At 39.1% G+C, this 15,074-nt stretch overlaps 2 protein-coding genes across 6 annotated transcripts in view; both read left to right on the top strand.

The window, feature by feature from the left end:
- exoc3l4 (exocyst complex component 3-like 4) overlaps positions 1 to 10,814 on the top strand; it is a 53,468-nt gene extending 42,654 nt beyond the window's left edge. For all 5 annotated transcript variants that reach the window (XM_077620970.1, XM_077620968.1, XM_077620971.1 and 2 more), the window contains 4 exons: positions 753 to 875; positions 2,757 to 2,909; positions 2,978 to 3,099; positions 7,637 to 10,814. In XM_077620970.1, coding sequence (XP_077477096.1) covers positions 753 to 875; positions 2,757 to 2,909; positions 2,978 to 3,099; positions 7,637 to 7,853 — 615 coding nt within the window. In that variant the 3' untranslated portion in view covers positions 7,854 to 10,814. The remainder of the gene's footprint in view (positions 1 to 752; positions 876 to 2,756; positions 2,910 to 2,977; positions 3,100 to 7,636) is intronic.
- Positions 10,815 to 14,740: 3,926 nt separating this feature from the next.
- Positions 14,741 to 15,074, top strand: part of tnfaip2b (tumor necrosis factor, alpha-induced protein 2b) — a 36,418-nt gene continuing 36,084 nt past the window's right edge. The window contains exon 1 of the mRNA XM_077620973.1: positions 14,741 to 14,904. Within this exon, the coding sequence (XP_077477099.1) occupies positions 14,895 to 14,904 (10 nt within the window). The 5' untranslated portion in view covers positions 14,741 to 14,894. The remainder of the gene's footprint in view (positions 14,905 to 15,074) is intronic.

The following is a 15,074-nucleotide window of genomic DNA, read 5'->3' as shown; positions in this document are numbered from 1 at the left end:
CGGTCCTACACTACGTTCCACGCTCGACGTCGCACCCGAGACATAACATGATGATTTCACACAGAATGCAAATTTTTGCAGTCTGCTAGCATGCTATTCATATTCATATGCCATTTGGCCATTCTAATATTATGTCAACATGTACTAGCTACCGCAGCATTAGAAAGCTGGACATGATCATCAACTCTGGTTGTGGTGTCAGAATTGCTAAAACAGCTGGATTTCCTTGATGCTTTGTTGGGCTTTTTTTCTCTTAAACTATAAAATGGTAAAAAAAAATCCAGATTTGAGTGCCAAATCAGTTTTCTACTAGGACAATTACATAAGTGCAGTCTTTTTCATTTTTGTATTGCTCATTATTTATAGAGCCCATATGTTACATTTTATTTCAGTTTTTTTCATGTTTCTATAATTATTTTGTCTAAATTTAGGCATTTTTTTGGTGTTGTTATTATTATTACAATTGTTATTGTTATTATTATTGTTGTTGGTATTGTTATTATTATTATTTGTATAATCTTTTCTTAATTTAAAAAAAGGTTTTATTTTTATTTCAACAATATATTTTCTTTTGCAGTCATTTTAGTTGTACTTGTGTTGCTCTGTAAAACTAAATATAAGCACACCGTTTTTTGGTAAAAATCAAAGAAAATTAAGAGTTTCAGCAAATGGGACATTTCAATTTTTGTAGATATCAAAAGAGTGAACGTCAATAATTATGATGACAAATGTGTCGTACTTTTTTGTTGCAGCCGTTCTTGCGGAGAATGATGACGAGAAAATGGCTGACTAATGACGATGACTTTAAAAACCTTGCCGCTCGCGCCGAGATTCTGGCGCAGTACTGCCAAGCCATGCGGCCACCACATGGCCAGGTGAATTCTTTAACTCAAGGGTGTCGAACCCTTTTTTTGTCTTGGTCCACGTCGTCACGGTTTCATTCAAGAACCATTATGTCTGCCTACTAGCCGGCCACAATTAATCAATTGAGAGCATTAGCTGATAGTCATTAGATCATTTATAGACATTGATATTCTCTTAATCGTCTTTTTGATCTTTTTAATAGCTAATATTCCGTTTTTTTTTCATTTGCAATTTTTAAATAAAAAACGGGAAACATTAAATAACTCTTCATCTTTTCTTTTTTTTTCATTAAAAAAGAAAACCATTAAATATTCTTAATAGAAAATATTCTCTTGTGTTTTTAATGTTTGTTTGAATGTATTTTTTTAACAAAAAAGGGAGAAATCATTTTCATGTCTTTTTTTTAATCTATTTTTACATTTAAAAAATGTTAGGCTTTCTAAAAATATTTTTGAGGATTTAAAAAAAGTGGAAATCACCCCTTAATATTCAGATTTTAGATTTGAAAAATAATTTTTAAAAAAATGTAAAAAGGGAAAAACATTAAATTTTTCCATTTTTATGTTTTAGTCCATTGATTTTTAAAAACTCAAAGTGGAAAACGAGAAATATTCCGTTTTAATTGTTCCATTTACGATTTTAAAAAAATGTTTTTTTCTAAATAAGAAACTGCAAAGAACTAAATATTACATTTTTAGATAAAAAAGTATGTATAATCTTTCAGTCATCCATTCATTTTCTGAACCGTTTTATCCTCACTAGGGTAGCGGGGGGTGCTGGAGGCTATTCCAGCTGACTTTGGGCCAGAGGCAGGGGACACCCTGAATCGGTGGCCAGCTGATCGCAGGGCATGAGGAGACGGACAACCATTCATGTTCACACTCAAACCAAGGGGTACTTCAGTGTCCAATCAGCCTACCATGCATGCATTTTGAATGTGGGAGGAAACCGAAGTACCCAGAGAAAACCTACGCAGTCCTGGCGAGAACATGCAAACTCCACACAGGTGGACCATCCAATCCGGTACTCGGCCGTTTGGTCGCCGGACTTTTGGTCGCCCGGAAGGTTATTGATAATTACCATTTAAAATCGTTGCTCAAATTCCCTAAATACAAACTGCGAATTAATGCCCTATTAATTATTAGGCTACAGAAAAGCTCAAAATCGCCCGTACTTTTATTGTGTTTTGTTGTAGAACTTGTTAAGACCCTGACTGACGTCCCTTCCTAAGGATACAACTCATGTACATACAAACTCTTATACACTCACGTCCGCTCAGTGAAACTGTTCAGGGCCATTGTTGGCTTTTATTGATGCATAGACCGTGTTGTTTTACCTTGTTTTGTCACCGGACTTTTGGTCGCCGGACGCTTGGTTGCAGGTTGTTTGGGTCCGGGCAACCAAACGTCCAAGACCAAACGTCCGACAACCAAACGGCCGGTCACGATCTAATCCATTTGGCCTGGAAAGGCCTCCCATTCTAAATGGATTGGCCATCGATCGCCATCAGTGGCATTGAAAACATGATCATTCATTGCCAAGTGTCCATCATTGTCAGCAGAGGGGTGCTTGTCCTTTTTTTTAAACTAAAATAACTAAATTTTAAAAATACAAATTATAAAAAAAGTCTCAATTTTTTTATTTAAAATATTATTTTGAAATACCTCAAATTAATTTAAAACTGAAGATGTATGCATTTTGAAAAAAAATATAATCTAAAATGAATAAAATAATTCACTTTTGCATGTACAAATGGATTTGATATTTATCACAGTTAAAGTACAAGAAATATAAATTAATTTATTGGAAGGTTACATTTGTGGCTGGCCTGGCCTGATCTGCAGTTTGTGCCATGAGTTTGCCAACAAATGCCGAGTCGATGTTTTGGACAGGAGATGGCGAGCCGGGCGCATTACCACGTGGTGAAGGAGTACGTGGGCCAGCTGATGAAAAACAACTACTCGTGTAAAAATCGTCAACACGACAAGGCGGCCGCGAAAATCCGAATCCAGAGCTCCAGGCTGGCAGACGTCTTCCGGCGCATGGTATGACAGCTCTGACTTGATCGTCGGCAAGGCAATTCGTAAAGACAATTTTGCATGTTGTCGGGCAGGGCTCACGTGAAGAGTGGCTGGACCCGGTCGGCGAGTACCTAAGCGACATCGTGGGCCAGAAGAACAAAGGTGACATCAAAGACCACCTGCAGCCGCTACTCCAACAATACCCTGATTTTAGGTAAGCGCCATTAACACTTTGGCTGCTACTGATGATGATACATTGCCAATCGTGTGTATTTTTTAATCCTACTGCTTTGAATGGAAGTGGTTCATTTCTAGTAGACATCCAATTCAATTGAAGTGAAATTGTTCATTTGCTGCGAGCCCTCCCACTTCCAATGAATTGGATGTCTGTTGCCGTTAATGACAGCCAACGACTTAAGACAGCTAAAGAGGCAAAATCATCATCTGTGGCCCGAGGCATTTAAAAAAAAATGTTAGCGTAATAGTCGTCAAACAAATCAATGCCTTGATACCATACATTTAACAGAAACCTGCAAAGGTCCTGTAAGGTCACATTTTTGGATTGGGCGAGTAAAGTAAAAGCTGTTGTGAACCCTGACAAATTTAAATGAATAGGATTCTGTAGGTGACACTCGGAAACACGGTGTTTTTTTTTCATTTAAAATTATATTCTGACTCAGATGGTTCAAACAGGCACAATTGAGTTGACAGAGAAAACATGCGAAACGCTAACGCGTAAGCATCAATGCAAGCGAGCGCTGGGAGGGTGATTGACTTATTGCAGGGACACACCTACAAAATCCTAGCACTGACAGGACAAGGTACTAATTTAAAAGTGGTCGAACGGACGTTTGGTCGCCGGACAGTTCGTCGACCGGACACTTCGTCGACCGGACACTTCGTCGCCGAACACTTCGTCGCCAGACAGTTCGTCTAACCTTAACCTCTGACGTTAACCACTTAAAGAAGAAAAAGGAAATTCACATATTCTTTATTAAAGAAAATAAAACAGCAAAAACTCGCTTGACAACACAAACACATTAACATTTGGGCGTGTGCGTACCAAATGGGCTCATCTCTAAACACACTACGCACGAAACGGGGTTCCTACGTTGAGCGCTCCATTTTTAAAATAAAAGGCAATAAATAAAATTATTATTCGGTTCCTCGGGGGGCACAGAGTGACTCCACTAAATTACTATTAACTGTTTGGTTTTTAATCGCGAATTGATGTGGCTACGATTCTGACTGGATGCTGATATTTTTATGAAGTATGCCAAAAATACTGCATCTCTGACTTTGATATAGACGCACACGTTTGATTTTAAATCAAGCAATCTATTGTCCTTTCAAAGAGCAAATTCTATTGACTATTAATAGGAGCGAATGGGCCTGTTCTAAAGATGGCCGACAAACGATGACGTCTAGCTCCGTAAGGTTAGGCGAACTGTCTGTCGACGAAGTGTCCGGCGACGAATTGTTCAGTCGACGAAGTGTCTGGTCGACGAAGTGTCCGGCGACGAATTGTCCGGTCGACGAAGTGTCCGGTCGACGAAGTGTCCGGTCGACGAAGTGTCCGGCGACCAAACGTCCAGGGACGAAGTGTCCGTCGACCAAACGTCCGGTCACGACCTTCACGACCTTACTAGACCTCATCTCGTCTCATTTTCTGAACCGCTTCATCCTCATTAGGGTTGCGGGGGGTGCTGGAGCCTATCCCAGCTGACTCCAGGCCAGAGGCAGGGGACACCCTGAATCGGTGGCCAGCCAATCGCGGGGCTCGGGGAGACGGACAACCATTGACGTTCACACTCATACCTGGGGGTAATTTGGAGTGTCCAATCAGCCTACCATCCATGTTTTTTGGAATGTGGGAGGAAACCGGAGTACCTGGAGGAAACCCACACAGGCCCAGGGAGAACATGCAAACTCCACGCAGATGGACATGACCTGGATTTGAACCCAGGACCCCAGAGCTGTGAGGCTGACGCGCTAACCACTCGCCCCACTGTGCTGCCCCTTACTAGACCTTTAAATCTAAATTCAAAGATCAACAAAACAAACAACTAAAATGAATTCAAATGAAATAAGAAATCTTAGTTCATAATGAAAATATAATAAAACACCCAAAATAAGTTTGGAAAACAACAAATGTTATTTTATGCTTAAAATAAAATTCCCAAAGTTTTTAGGTTGAAAGTGCAAAAATAAATAAATAACGTATTTTCTCGCATATAAGCCGTATTTGTAACTCCAAAAAATGATGACTGAATCAAGGGTACGGCTTATATTTGCACAAATTAGACTTGACATGCACGAAACTGCAAGGTGACAAAGACGAAACGCAATAACGCAAGACAATGTGGTCGATATGGTCTTTCATCTCATCTCATTTTCTGACCTCCTTTATCCTCACTAGGGTCGCGGAGGGTGCTGGAGCCTATCCCAGCTGACTTCGCGCCAGCAAAATTTATTTTGATGTCTATGAATGAAATTCAATGAAAAAGAAATCGTATCTCGCATAAAACATGAAAAAACTTACTTACTTGTGCCTGCCATTGCTCGCTCAGGGCGCCGCCATCTTATCTTTTACCGGTAGTTAAATGTGCTCTGACTGGCCAGACACGAGTAACCCTGATACATGTGTTCGTAGTGTTTACCATGTCCGCACATCCCAATAGTTGTTAAGGCTGATTGAAGGTCTTGCGATTGATCATTAAAATATCATCCTTGATACCTGCTAATGTGTATCTCATTTGCATCCAGACACTTCCGGAATGTACTGCTTACGTGACTTCCTTTTTGAATTCGTCGACGTACAGGCAACATCTGTTTGGAATGTGAAATTCAGCAGACGATCGTTTCGATTTATACAGTATCTCAGAAATACCGCATGCGATGATTTTTCTTTAGATTCTCCCTTCAATGCAACACACCTGTACTCCCTATTAAAACCATGCATATGAAGACAATTTATACCCGGATGCGGTCAATAAGCAGGAACATACGGTAAATAAAATTTGGCAAATCTTACAGTAAAATACACCAAAACAAAGCTGAAAAATTAGGGAAAAGTATCTCTCATATCTCTGATCAAAAAATATTTAAAAGTTTAAAAAATATTTTTTAATTAACTTAACTTAGTTAAAAGTATTCATTCATTCATCATTTTCCATACCACGCATCCTCACAAGACTAATGCGGGCTGCTGAAACGTATCCCAGCTAGCTACTGGCACCATTAAAATATGGAAGTTGTCTTTTAAGAAAAAAGGGAAGGATTTGAGATTATTACTGCAAGCATGAAGAGATGAGGCAACTTGCTTCCTGTTCATGATCATGGTGAAAGATGACTGAAAACCGAGGAGTAAGTGCAGGTGAAATATCAACACTCCCACATAGGCAAACAAAGAAAATCAGAAATAACAGTTAAATGCTCTTCAAATCAAATAAATAAAAACAATCCAATTAAATATTATATATATATATATAATATGATATATATAATATATATTATATATATACAGACGCTCCCCTACTTACGAACATACGACTTACGAACAACGGTACATACGAACATGTCTGCAAATTGCGTTTATGTCGAAAAATGTTCGTAAGTTGGATTTTGTATTTTTTCCGAGTAATGCTTCTTTCCGCCGCTAATACCGACGCCTGGCGCTGTGAGAGCTCAGCTCACCCAGCATCTACCTTCTTCTGTCCAATTCGTTGCAATGCGGAAGTGCATGAACGTATCTCCAGTGCGCAAAGAACCTTTTTTATTTGTATCATTAAATATCTCGTGCATCCATTATTGAATATGGTTGGTAAAAAGCGAAAGGCTTCTATGGAGGGAGTTGCAAGGAAGAGGCAAGCCATTTCATTTGAAACGAGTGGCAATAATAACGAAGCTTGATGCGCGTGAGAAAGTGGTGAGCGTTGCACGGGAATACAACTTGAATCGTTCGACCGTCAGTACCATTTATAAACATAAAGATCGAGCAGCAGGACCCAAATTTGAACGTTGCACAAAGTTTGCAAATCAATTGAATGATGCCATACAGTGCTACCGCATCATTTATGATGAAAAAAAGAAGAAAACTGTGCAATCGTCGTTAGATCGCTTCTTTCGGCCAGTTTCTAATACATAAATCTCTCTCTCTCTCTATACAGTACTGTACATATTCTCTCCATTTTATTAAATGTTTTTTTTCAGTACAAACCAATGCGTGTTACTTATACAAGCCTTAAACATACAAATGCACTTATATAAACCTTCAATATACTTATATAGGCCTTAAACATAAATTATAATACAAAATATAGCACTGAATCAACTTACAAACAAATTCAACTTATGAACAATCGCTCGGAACCTAACTCGTTCGTAAGTAGGGGAGCGTCTGTATATATATTTATATATATATATATATATATATATAATATTTATATATTTTATATTTATATATATGTGACCGTGACCTGACATTGCTTAACTCTTTGGATGGCAGACATCCAGTCCATTATAAATTAAATAGATTGGATTTCTATTGACGTAAATAGGTCTTTTTGATACCAATTTCCCTCTTTTACTAACTACCTCAACACATACTCTCTAACCTGAGCTTGCAGTGTATGAGTTAAGCTATGAAACGGTTTTAAAATTATTTATAGTCATTTTTTCTAATGAAAACAAAAATGTAAAAACTAATGAAAAATAAATAAAAACATTTTATTTTTTTGTGACACTGCTAGCTCGAGGCACCTGGTGTCCGTACTAGCCTTCCGCGGCATTATGCGCGGTCGCGGGCATCAGCGCATCCTGCTGAAACTCCACCAGCTGAAGAGGACAATGCCCGCCGGCGACCCTGATGAACGTTCACTCTTCCACGACATGGAGGCCACGGTCCGAACTAACTTCTTGTCCAACCTCTCCTTCTTCTGCTTCACCTTCGTCTTACCGGCTGACTAACTGTAGTCATCCTCCTCACTGGCTCCAATTAATGGCAATACAGTGGTACCTCGACATACGAGTACCCCGACATACAAGCAATTTGAGATACGAGTAAAATTTTGATCAGATTTATCTTGAGATGCGAGACAAATTTTCTATATACGAGCAGACAGCGGACGCGAGAGGCTGCTCATAAGAACATCATGGGCACTGTCTCTCTCCCCGCAACTCCCTCGTGTAATGTCTCTGTGGTCGCAACTCCCTCATGTAATGTCTTTGCGAGCACTGGGCAGAGCGTTTCATTTTTTCAGTGTTTTTTCCCGTTGGTCAGTGCGAATGGCGTATATACTACTTCTCATTGGCAAGTGGTCGTGTGTTATCCTATTGTGAGGACATTTGTGTGTATCATTTTGGGAATATTTTGAAGGGAATACAAAATCAAATAACCCTCAAAATTGACTGAAAGTCAGTGTGGAGGCGGGGCAAATAGAGCCAACCCGGGAGAAGAAAGGTATCAAAATGTCAAACAAAATTAGAATTAAGTTTAGTGTTGGGTTAGATTAAATTTCTTTTTGAGTGTGTCTGCATCGTAATCCAAGTTCATTTAAATTTGTTTATGTTATGTTACGAGCGCGTTAGTAATATTAAACCACTAGTTATTGGTTACTTTGTTAATAGATGGCGAATTAGAACAAATAAAAATGTTTTTCCAATCCAATATCCTGTTTTGGGTGGTTTTTCAGAGGGTTGGAACGAATTAATTTGTTTTTAGTTCATTTCTATGGGAAACGTTCGTTTGAGTTACGAGAAAATCGACATGAGCTCAGTCTCGGGACGCATTAAACTCGTATCTTGAGGTACCACTGTAGTTCAAACTTAAATGGCAGAGGAAATCCTACCACACATCACTTCACCTACAAAGCACCTGAAACAAAAAAAATGGGTCAACATCTCTCAATGTCATGCACATTTTTTAAAGACTCCTAAAATCGTTGTTTCTGTTCTCAAGCAAAATGTTCTGACGTAAAATGTCTTTCAGTGCTTGGAAAGACATGTATAAGTGAAACTCTAAGGTGAATTTCTTTGCATTGTTTTTATCAACATTATGTTCAATTCCAGATCAAAAATGACTCTGAGTTGAACTTTAAAATTTGCCCATTATAAATCCTTATTCTCCTGACTACCAGGAAAAAAATGTTGTCCAAACACATTGATTTTGAAAGTCCATAATCTATGTGAAGTAATTGGAGAACTGCAAAACTATCATTGGAAAGCTCTGAATGTCCTCTATAGAGCACAACAGGAGTTAATGTGATTGGGTGCACTGGGTAAGAGATATTTAGGTTCACAAATTTCCTCTACAGAGGACAAATTTGAACTACTGGTAGTCAGGAGGATAAACCCCACAGGGTGTGTGTTGGTTGAATATATTTTCTTTATTATAGTTATAAAGATTCATTCATTCATTTTCCAAACAACTTATCGTCACAAGCGTCATGGGGCACAAAATTCCAGTTGCTTGGTTGTTTATTTCTACTTAACCTGTGTTTTTTTTAATGGTTGTGGAGAGTAGACGTTGTAAAACATCCAACCCAGAACACAATCTCATATTAGAAACATGCTTCAGATTAGGCTGTAGTATATGGAAATTGGGACTGTCAGTGGCTCAGATGTAGTGCACGGACCGGGAATCAAACCCGCGCCGTTTTGTTCAAAAGCACGATCGGCAACCCTGCCAGGACTCTTGTAGGCAATGTATTTTGATTGAGTATTTATTCTTATTCAAACAGTCACCTTATGAAGTGAATTCCAATATTTAACCCAGGTAAATGTCCACGGACGATAGTTGACGTAAAAAAGACAAAGTTTGATAAAAATAAAAATAAAAAAACTGCATTAGATCTGTCTGATTACTCTCAATTTTAATCGTCAACTAAAGCATCGACGTGTGTGACTGCTACGTGGAACAATTTCAAAACAAAGCTAACCAAACTTGGATCTCATTCGCACACAGATACACACACACACACACCTAGGGGGAATTTAGTGTGAGTTATAAACATTTAACGTGAAATAATAGTGATTTACATTTCCTAGTTGATCAATAATCACAATCTGGTAATCAACCTTAGTAAACTGTAAGAAACATTGGAAGTTGAATGTGGATTTTTATCAAGATTGTAAAGATATATGATTCCTCTGTCATTGTCATATTGGTTATATTTCACCTTTTATATTTATAAATTATAGAAAATGTTTCAGTGAAGTTGATCTGTAAGAGATTTCCTTTAACCTCCTAGGACCTGGCGTCCACATGTGTGGACATCACATTTTTGATTGTCACAAGACTACAATGTTAAATTTTGGACTACAAGGGCCTTGCATCCACTTATGATGTGGGCCTCATTTTTCTCAGAAACAACATCATGTAAAAAGATAATTCTTGATTTTTACACTCATCAGGTCCCACTTAGCCTAAATATCAAAGAGAAAATAAAAATGCACGCCTTTCAAGAATCTGGGTCTTAGGAGGTTAAGATGTTTCCATTGGCTTTACATTTTAATGCAACAGGAAATTGATTTTGCTGCAGAAACATCTGAGGTGGCTTCTTAACGCTAACTTTGAAGCAAAGTTGCTATTTTTAAAAGTGTCTTTTGATTATTTTACTGCTGTGATTTATTGTGTAGTATTTTTTTTATTGAAGAAATGTTTATTTTTATAAATCCTACCACCTGGAGTTTGAATTTTAAATTCTATCACAACTTTTTAAACTGCTGCCATTGATTTAGTATCTAGTAATTAAATTGAGGAGTTGGCAGTGAATGATCATATTTCAGTGCATTGACAGCAATTAAAAAGATAAAAGTAAATTGTCTTTGTTAAAAATATTTATCAAATCTGACAAAATAAGAAAAAATTAAATTGGATAAAAATATTTTCTCTTTAGAAAATGTAAAATTAAAAAAATTACAAGTTTATTTTGTTGTTGTTGTTGTTGTTTTTACCCCTTTTCTCATCAAAAAAATACATACAAGAGTATTTATCAGGTTCACCCCTTTCTTTAAAGGGAAACTAGTGACTAAATTCGGGTCAGCCTCATATTCAAGCATCACCTTGTAAATATTATGCATGTTCAACATGAAGCCACAAGCAAGAGGTTGGAGTTGGCTATGAGCTTCTGCTTACCATAACAGATGTTTCATTTCCTTTAAATGTTAGTAATGACTCAGGCATGTGGTGAAATGACTTGTTTTGTAGGAGTGATAGAACACAACTTTCTCTTTTTGTTTTAGAGTGCTGGGGAAAGTTAAATTGTGTTAAGTGAATCACTAAAACTTGTCAGATGTCAAAATGGTGGAATTTCCCCTCCACTGACTCTACACTGAAGTTTTATATATTGTTATGAATCGGCTCGCTGATTAAAGATAGATCCACAACAGCTAAGGAACGGAGTTGATATTCACAAAAACTAGAATTTATTAAACAAAAAGAGGACGTCAAAATCGGGAGTATCGAAAGGAGGTAACGAAACAGCATGACCGAGTCGGCGAATAAACTAAGGATGAAGAAGTACAACAAAACAGGACGATTGAGTCGGCGAAATAAACTAAGGTTTTCAAAGTAAGGAAAACAAAATACAAACGTCAAAAATCTCGGGGATGTCACAGGTGTTGGACAAGCGGGGCGGTAAGCAAGGGCAAGGAACGCAATACTTCCTTAAATACCGGATGTGTCAATCAGCTGCAGGTGTGCCGATCCCGCCCCACCTTGTTGGCTTAATCAACTGCTGAAAAGACACAGGCTACAGAACATGACATATATACAATGCTAAATAGCTCCAAATATTTGTGACCGTGAAAAATGTCAACTTCTAGCTAAGAAGGCAACCATCCTGTGGGTTTTCGGGCTTGGCTTCTTTTTGTGAGTCTATTTAGAGCTGATATGCATACTAAATTTCTTGATTCTATGCTAAAGAGGGGCTGAATTCAAAGAAGATTGGGTAGGACAGGGGTGGCCAACTCCGGTCCTCGAGGGCCCCTATCCATATCTCCCTCCTCTACCGCACCTGAATCAAATGATCAACCCATCAGCAAGCTGTCCAGAAGCTTCATACTGATCCCGATTATTTGATTCAGGTGAGTTGGTGGAGGTAGACATGGAAAACGGAATGGATAGGAGCTCTCAAGGACCACAGTTGGCAACCCCTGGGGTAGGAGCTATTGATCTAAAATCTCTCAACTCCTCCACCAATTCACCTCTGGCCTGAAGTCAGGTGGGATAGGTTCTAGCAGTGGCGGGCCGTCAGCGCCTTCAAGGCCTTCTCTGCTGGCCTAAGAAATATCTGAATCATATTATATTTTGTCCATCAACACTTACTATTCCAAATGGTCTGTTAGCTTCCTTTCATTGCTTTTCCCCCTGGTTGCACTGCTGTTTTCATATTGAAGCATTTAACCAATCACATTTCAGCCATTATTTGTTGCCAGATCAGATCTGCCTCAAAGCCTTCACAATCAGTTCTGTGGGGTCTGCTGCATTAAACAAGAATGTTGCTTTTAACCAATCAGATTTCGAGTTGGCAACCCCACAATGATTTTTCATAGGCGTTGGCATTTTGCTGGCTGGGATACGTCATTGCTTTCACCAACTATGATTGGCTAGAAGGCGGGCGAAAGCCATAGTGAGGCAGCCAGAGATCGCAAACTCCACCCATAATGGCCGACAGATTTGGTTGCAGATTTGTTCACAAAGCTATTTTCCAGACGGACTTTTCCAGAAAAAAATGGACATCATTAAGAAAGGGCGGTCAACTCCGAAGCTAACAAGCCTGTTACAGCCGGGAAAATGGTGTGTGCGCCACTTTCATTGCGCTAACTTAGCTGGACAAGCAAATATATTGTTGTGTTTATTTAAAGCCATTTTCAAGACGGACTATGCCGGAAATATGACAGGACAGGCTCGACTTTCATCATTAGCTTCGATGGCGATAGAAAAGAAGCAATAAAGAAAGGAGGATGGATATTGTGTACAGTTAAAAAGAATTTCTGGTGAGTATAATATTGGATTTGATTGGATAACTTTATTCATCCTGTATTTGGGAAATTTCGTTGTCACAGTAGCAAGAGGGTGAGGATGCAGCAATAGGAAAGGCATTTTAGACATAAATAGATAGGTAATAAGTAAGTTAATGAATAAATATATAAATAAATAAGCGTGTTGCTTAGCACATATATACATACATACACATAAATGTACATGCATGCATACGGTAGGTCTTAACACTCAGCCATTTTTTTGTTAAAGAGCCTGACAGCTGATGGGAGGAAGGATCTGCGGAAGCGCTCCTTCCTGCAATGAGGGTGCTGCAGTCTATTGCTAAAGGAGCTTTGGAGGGACTCCACAGACTCATGCAGGGGGTGGGAGGTGCTGTCCATGATGGACATCATCCTGGTCAGCATTCTCCGCTCTCCCACTTCCTCCACATAGTCCAGAGTACAGCCCAGAACAGACCTGGCCCTCCTGACCAGCTTATTCAGCCTGTTCCTGTCCCTCTCCATGCTCCCGCATCCCCAACAGAGCACTGCATAAAACACTGTAGATGCCACCACAGTGTCGTAGAAAGTCCTCAGCAGTGTCCTGCACACTCCAAAGGACCGTAGACTCCTCAGTAGGTAGAGGCGGCTCTGGCCCCTTTTGTACAGGGCATCTATGTTTGTGGACCAGTCTAGTTTGTTGTTGAGGTGAACACCCAGGTAGTACTTAAAATTCTCCACAATTTCAATGTCTGTACCCTGGATGTTCACCTGAGTGGTCTGCTGAGGATTCCTCCGAAAATCGATGACCATTTCCTTTGTCTTACTGGTGTTGATGTAGAAGGTGGTTTTGCCTACACCAGTCAACAAAGGCTGTGATGACTCCCCCGTACTCCAGATCGTTCCCGTCCGTCACTCGTCCAACAATAGCGGTGTCGTCAGAGAAATAATATTTCAATTGTGGGCCCGGTTCTGATATCTGAAAAGCTCCAGTGTTTGTATTTAAGCTCCAGTGTTTGTATTTAATCACTAAATGCTGCTCGATGTGGATTTTACCCCAGTTTAATTTTTGCCGTTTCGCCATTGACGTCCATCGCTGTCTTTTCCCGAGGAATTCACCCCCTGGCCTGGTTGTAATGTCTCAAAGCTCCAGTATTTGCATTCAATCAATAAATGCTGCTAGGAAGTGGATTTTACCTAATTTTAGTGCATTTTTTGTCATTACACGTATGGACGTATCGACGTTCATCGCTGTCTTTTTACCGGGGAAATGATACTCCGGGCCCGGTTCTGATGTCTAAAAAGCTCCAGTATTCGTATTTAATCAATAAATGCTGTTTTCGGCTGGATTTTACCCCACTTTCGGGCAATGTTTGCCCGTACGCCATTGACGTTCATCGCTGTCTTTTCCCGGGAAAATCACCCCCCCTGGCCTGGTTTTAATGTGTGAAAAGCTCCAGTATTTGTATTTAATCATGAAATGCTGCTAGGAAGTGGATTTTACCCCATTTTTGTGCATTGATTTATTGATTATTTTTTATGTGTCGCAGCTCCAGATGCAGTAGAGGTTTTATAGCCATAAAATAGTTTTTGAGGGTTGGATTGATACGTTGAAGGCGCTACGAGAAAATGCACCGACCGCCACTGGGTTCTAGCACCCCCCACGACGCTAATGAGGATAAAGTGGTTCTGAAAATGAAAATAAAAACTATATGGCACTGGCCTTAAGGGAAGACTTTTTAATAGGCAACAATTATATTTTCACCTATTTAGTCCAGCAAAAGGATTTTTTTAATCACTATACGTACTCATAAATATACGATATCCTGAAATGCTTTCTGTTTGAAATGTTGCCTGCTGGTGGCGCTTATTGAACACTTCTGGGAATCTCCAGGACTATTTTTATTGTTCGTGTACGTGGGTGTGCGTATATTTGTGTCGTAATTGTTGTGAAGGCGCGGCTTGAGTTTTCGTTTAATAGTGTGCGTTCGTGTACAACTTTGTGTTTTACTGAGAGTAGCGACAATGAGTTCGGGTGAGTCATATACACACGTTTAATGTGCTTTTTTTCTAAATGTAAAAAGTGGATGTTATGTGGGAAAACTTAGGTTTGAAGAAGTAACAGATACTTTAAAAAAAAACTTGATCTTATAATCGTGTTTGTTTTGGTGTTTCTATGATTCTTTTACTAATAGGAAAAATTAG

This window comes from Stigmatopora argus, chromosome 15 (genome assembly GCF_051989625.1).
Source record: "Stigmatopora argus isolate UIUO_Sarg chromosome 15, RoL_Sarg_1.0, whole genome shotgun sequence".
Lineage (NCBI taxonomy): Eukaryota > Metazoa > Chordata > Actinopteri > Syngnathiformes > Syngnathidae > Stigmatopora > Stigmatopora argus.
Note: the sequence above shows the minus strand (reverse complement) of the source record. Positions and strands in the feature narration are given on the sequence as shown.